Here is a 6,000-nt window from a genome sequence, read left to right on the forward strand (position 1 = left end):
GTCAATGTAGACAATGAAATTACGGTCTAAGGCTGGCTCATATGAACTATTTAAAAAGTAGGGAAAACTGAAGAGTGAAACTAAAGTACAGTGAAATAGATGTACCATGCATTTAAAAACCCATAACCATGGCCCTTCACTTTCTAGATAAGGAACAACAAAAACTGCATGGAATTGTAGCATCAAAAAAGCATTACCATATTATTACATTGCTAGCCAAGAAACTTTGCTCTAATCTGTTGGCCATGTTGCACATGCAGAGGTAAACTTATAATCCCTCACAACTTGGGATATTTCATTTTTAGTAAAATTGTATCAAGTAAATAGCGAAAAAAAGTATAGGTCAAGTTGTGTTTCATTTCCAACAGACTAAACCCCAAATCTTACATATTTTTTTAATGAGTTTTATGAGAAAAGCTGTAGCCCATTTTCAGTAAACTGGAACCCCAACCAAAATGAGAAAAGTTGTAGCCCATTTTCAGTAAACTGGAACCCCAACCAAAATTTTTTTTTTTTAAGTATTAAAAAAACCATGTTCGATGTATTAACTTGGTCAACCACATTCATCATCACAACCTGATCTCACCATTTATAGTTAGATTTATGAATTATCAAAATTCATTTGATATATTTTGGGAGTTGCATGAGACATTAATTGCTAAGAAAAAATGGTTTGCAAAATTATGATAAGAAGTCATTTTGAGTCCCGAATTTAAGAGGGGGCCACTTTGTAACAGTGATCTATCTTGGTAGATATGTGCCCTCCATCACGAGGGGATCATAATCATATATTCACGTACTCAAATTGGTAATCAAATAGATGAAAAATTGATGCTCAGAGTATGCCCATTTGATATTGTTCATTGTTGGAAATTTGTTGAGAATGTAAAGTCCCACATTACTAAGGGAACTTTATCGGTTGGAGTTTAAAAGAGAATGTACAAGCAAAATTGGGTAAGTTCTATCCTAGAAGCTCCCTACGTACGCAGCGGAGTTGCAAATCATGGCCTTGTAGAATTAGGAAGGAGCCAATGTGCTTGCCCGCAAGATGTGGCCAATGTGAATTTGCCCTATCAGGCTTGGCATTGCTTTTCAAATTGTTAATAAATGGGAATTGGAACAGCTATAACCAGCCAATTAAGTGATAATATTGGTGACTAATCAAAGAATTTTGCAAAAAAAAAAAAAGGCCAATTTAATAAAAAATTGAAAGATTGTAACCAATGAGATTAATTCAAATTAAATCACCCATTATTTCAAATTTTGTAACATCCCATGCAACAATCTATATAAGAAAGGTTTCTCAATTTTTTCATGCTTCTTAGACTTAAGTTCTTTCTAAAGTATTAGGGGTTTAGGAGAAAATGAATACACAAATTCTGTCGGATGACTGCTTGGTTGTTATTGTATATAGGAAAATTCATAATATCATCTAACATACATAGAGAGAGAAAATATATTTTAATAAACAATGGAATACAAGCATCAACTTCTTATGAAACCATGCTTTCAGATTTCAGCTTAAAAGTTGAATTTTCTTGTTGTGATATTGTAACATTTTCACATATATGGGTAAATTTGTCAGTTTTACTTCATTATTTAAATGCAATAATTATAACCATCGTAAAACAGATCTTCAATTCAAAAGCGATCAATAGGTTGTTGGGAGTTCACTTTTTTAAATAATATTGTAATATTTTCATGGATGTTGATAAACTTTTGCATTTTATTTCATTATATACATGCAATATTTATAACCATCTTAAAATATATTTTTCCTTATAAAGAGATGAATGGTTGTTGAAAGAAGATCAAAGTTATGGTTGTTTCTTTCATTTTTATTTCTAAAAATATTTATTTATTATAACTTTATGGTTTACTTTTAGAAATGATTGAGAATTCAAACTTAGGTGTTATGCCTTATGCTTCCTAGTTGCACTGATGCGACACCTGAATCCTCAGCCAATGTTCAAGCTTTAAACTTGAAACACCATTGCAGATGTTGATTGTGTTGAACTACAACAAGAAAATGGAGAAATTCATTGGCCTGAATTTCAAAAGGTAGAAACAAAAGATATTTTACTTGACAGCATTGAATAAAGAGAGATGCAAGATGGAGGCCAACGTACTATAAAAGATAATTGAATGCACAAAAGCACTCTAACTTCCTATAACAGAATTAGGTTTAAGTGGCTTGTTCAATGTATTGTATAGTAAACACAACTCAAAGAACTCAAAGAATTATGGTGCCTTGGTTCATAAATATATGTTAAGAGGAAATCGGTGCCAAGAAATGTTTGATGGGTCAACTTTTGGACTTTAAAATGGCAGAGGACTATGGTCAAAGGCTCCAAGTAATTATCCACCAAATTTGCACGGAAGGAAGGACTACATTATTCCAATCAGATAGCTCTTGATATCGAGAAGCTGGACATGGCTTGAAGTACTTTAAGAACTATTTAAAATACTACAGAAAGGAAATAAAAAATGAAGAGGTCATTGTTAGTGTTATTATTGAAGAAGATGACAAAAGCTCGACAAAGGCCACCAATACTACAAAGGCTAATGTGGACCATGTGGTAGAACATAGTCGAGGCTCCAAGGCCATGAAGTGCAAAAAAAATAGAAAGAAAGAAAACAACCCAAAGTTTCAAAAGGAAAGCTTTAGTGTTTTAATTGTGTCAGCGTAGGTCACAAGCCACGGATTATAGGAAGCAAGGAAAAAAAAACATTAAAAAGAGTCCAGCATGGTGGATGACATCACTCAAGATATTCTTGACATCAACTTCTCTATTGTGGTCTCTGACGTCAATATGGTCAATTCCCCCACCAAAAAGAAGTGGTTACTAGTTACATACCAAGGTCAAACATCACATCTATTCAAACAAAGTTGTATATTTCCTAACTTTACAACTCTAGAAATTAAAGAGCAGTACACGAGTAACTCTAATTTTTTGGATCAAGGATAAATGGACAACTTTCTTGAAGATAAAATCAGAAAAGAAAAAGAGAGAGAGAGAGAGAAGTTGAAAACATGTTGTGTGTCTAGAAGAACACCATTTCTGGAACGTTTTTTAAAGGCTTAAAATACAGAAAATAGTGTTGTCAAAATAGAAAACTTATGTGGGGAAGAAGAAACATGAGGGATGGCATGTGAGAAATAAATGTAATTGCTACACAGCCAAAATATACCAACAAGAATGAAAATTAATTATGGAATGGTAGAGTGAGAGAAGTTAATTAGGCTGCATTACAAAGAATAATTAACTTGGATCACATACCAGTTTTTCATATTAATTCCAACCATAAGTGTGAAACTTATGTAGACTTAAAACTAACTGAGTACTTGTTCCAAGAAATTCGAAAAAACCAGTGAACCATAGTAATAATTATGATTTAAAATTTGCTCATACTAAATGTGGACATAGGTACCTCTGTACAGGATGGCACAAAATATTCTTATAAGTATTAGTTGAAAAACAAAACTGTGGCAATAGAGAAATTTGTTTTCTATAAAGCTAAAATTGAGAATCAGCTCAAAAAGATTAAGATGTTAAGAAATAACTGTGATGGTAATTATAAATCACCCTTTTTTGAGCTTTAAGCGCAATGCAAAATAGTACATGATGTCGCACCTCATTGTTCTCCTCAATTAAGACTGTAAAGGACATGATGAATACAGTACTTATTATAATTGGTTTGCCTTATAACAAATGGGGAGAAAGACATTTTATCAGCTAATTATCATCTAAGTATAGTTTCATAAGACAAAAAGAACAAAAGAAACAACTTATGAGTAATGGAACATTTAGGACTTCGAAAAGCATTGCCAGAACAAAAATAAGCGAATGAAGTTGAAAAGGTTGAAGAAAAGCCTAAACTAAGTAAGAGAACAACAACAAAATTGTCTTTTGCTCCAAATTTTGTAGCCTATATGGTAGTGACAGAGCATCAAACTGATAAATAACTGGTATGCTTTTATGAAGGTTCTTTGTGGAAAGTGGCCATAAAAAGCTAAATTTATTCCATCATGCAGAATCACACATGGGAACAAATATACCTCCCTCAAGGGCTTGAACTTGAGATCAAATTTTCTTCCATATACGGTATAATGAAGTATCCATAAGATAACTATTCTACTTTACAACCCTCAATTATCCTTCAACCACAACATTCAACCAACTACCGCCACAACAAACCTTCTTTAATTTGCCAGGAGACCATAATTTGGATCGTAATAGAAGAGGAAATCAAAGGATGTTGAAGGAAAAGGCTTAAGGATGGGGAGTAAGAGATTCCTCTTATTTAAGTGAGTGATTCTTGATTTTTTATGGACGAGCACATCCCCATAATTTGGGGTTGATAAATCTCCACCCAATTATAGTAATGAAATTGCTCAGAAGTTCGGTAGTTTGCCATAAGTAAATAGGTGAAATCCTAGTCGACGGCTCAATCAGTTATACTAGACCAACTTAAATCTGATTCATCCTAAAATAAAAAATGAAAGCGAAAGTAGTATGATTAGCAAATAAAAGGTGTGAGAGAGCTTCCCTCGGAATAATTATGAAATATAAGAGAGATATGCATGCAACATAAAAAAGGAGGATACGATCATAACTGACTTGTAGCATATCAACTTCTTAAAAAAATTTTGTAATAGAAACCAGAACTCTTATGTCCCACATAAAAAAGGAGGATACGAAATTTAACAGTCATAACTGACTTGTAGCATATCAACTTCTTATAAAAATTTTGTAATAGAAACCAGAACTCTTATGTCCACAAATGGAAGGTTTAAATAATCACAACTAGGTGCAGGCTTTATATCTCACTACAATATGAAAGCTTGATAAATCATACCAAGATGAAAATTTTGTGTAATGATGCACAGAAATATTATGCAGCGTTGACAAGAGCGATATGAAATTTATAATATATTGAATGAAACATGTTCTCCATCCTCAATGTCTCCGTCTTGATGCTTCGTGGGTTAAGTTTTAAGCAGAATCAATTTACAAATAAGTTTTAAAATGGTCATGATGTGTGTTAAGAAACTAGTTTGATTCCAGCATCCTTGTAACCAATCCAGTCTAACCGCTGCTGTTAGCATCGATAGGAGACCACTCAAGTAAATTGAATTCATCTAACTATACTCACCAAATGATTAACGATGTGAGATCCAGACGTGTTCCCCCTCGAGTTGCAGAACCATTTCCGGCAGGATGGAATATTGCACCTAACAACACAAGCTGGATTTTGTACCCCACAGTACCTGCACGCGTGCTCGGTGAAATCCCCTTTCCCAAACGCGTAGCTCTCATCCTCGCCTGTCTCTTCAAAGTTGAGGCCGCTCATTCCCACCGCCAGTGAATCCACGGCTGACGAAGCAGCTGCTGCCTTCGCCTTGCTGAACGAAGACGATCCCGCGGAGGATGAAGCAGGATTAGACCCGCTCGGATCAGCGGAGTGGAGAACGGCGTTTGAAGAATCCGCCCGGGCTTCCGCAACCGGTGCCCGCCACGTAGGAGACCTGCTCGGCTGCGACAGCTCTTGGAACTCAGGGTAGTCGTAGTCGTCTCCCTGCGTGTTGAATTCCAGAAAGGTGTAGGCATCGCCGCCCGTGTCCGGCTGAGATGCCGTCTCGTAAAGATTGCTGACCGACTGAGCGGCCATGGGTAGGCTTTGGGATTTCGAAAGTTATCTTTTCGTGATGGGCGAGAGCGAGGGTTAGGGTTTGGAATGGGGAGAGAAGTTGAAGGGGTGGTTAATGGAAGGGAAGGAAAACGAAACACGGTGGAAAGAGCAGGCGGGTACTCGTGTGTAGTCTATATTAACCATGGTTGAGGGGGGCATGAATCTGAGCCGTTAAACTTATTAGCAATAATTAATTAATTATTAAAAAATATTTACTTCTAAAATTATTAAATTTAAATATCTCAAACCTTAAATTTATTATTTACATGCAGACATCCTACTTAATAAACTTGTTAACTATTGTTT

The 6,000-nt window shown here is 35.1% G+C and overlaps 1 protein-coding gene across 2 annotated transcripts in view; it reads right to left on the minus strand.

The window, feature by feature from the left end:
- Window positions 1-5,812, minus strand: part of LOC110022886 (regulator of nonsense transcripts 1 homolog) — a 36,906-nt gene extending 31,094 nt beyond the window's left edge. Inside the window, exon 1 of one of the 2 annotated variants that reach the window (XM_020722026.1) lies at window positions 5,158-5,812. In XM_020722026.1, the coding sequence (XP_020577685.1) occupies window positions 5,158-5,673 (516 nt within the window). In that variant the 5' untranslated portion in view covers window positions 5,674-5,812. The remainder of the gene's footprint in view (window positions 1-5,157) is intronic. The other variant, XM_020722027.1, reaches the window with a different exon arrangement.
- Window positions 5,813-6,000: the final 188 nt, after the last annotated feature.

The sequence above is a fragment of the Phalaenopsis equestris genome, unplaced genomic scaffold (genome assembly GCF_001263595.1).
Source record: "Phalaenopsis equestris unplaced genomic scaffold, ASM126359v1 Scaffold000203, whole genome shotgun sequence".
In the NCBI taxonomy this organism is placed as follows: domain Eukaryota; kingdom Viridiplantae; phylum Streptophyta; class Magnoliopsida; order Asparagales; family Orchidaceae; genus Phalaenopsis; species Phalaenopsis equestris.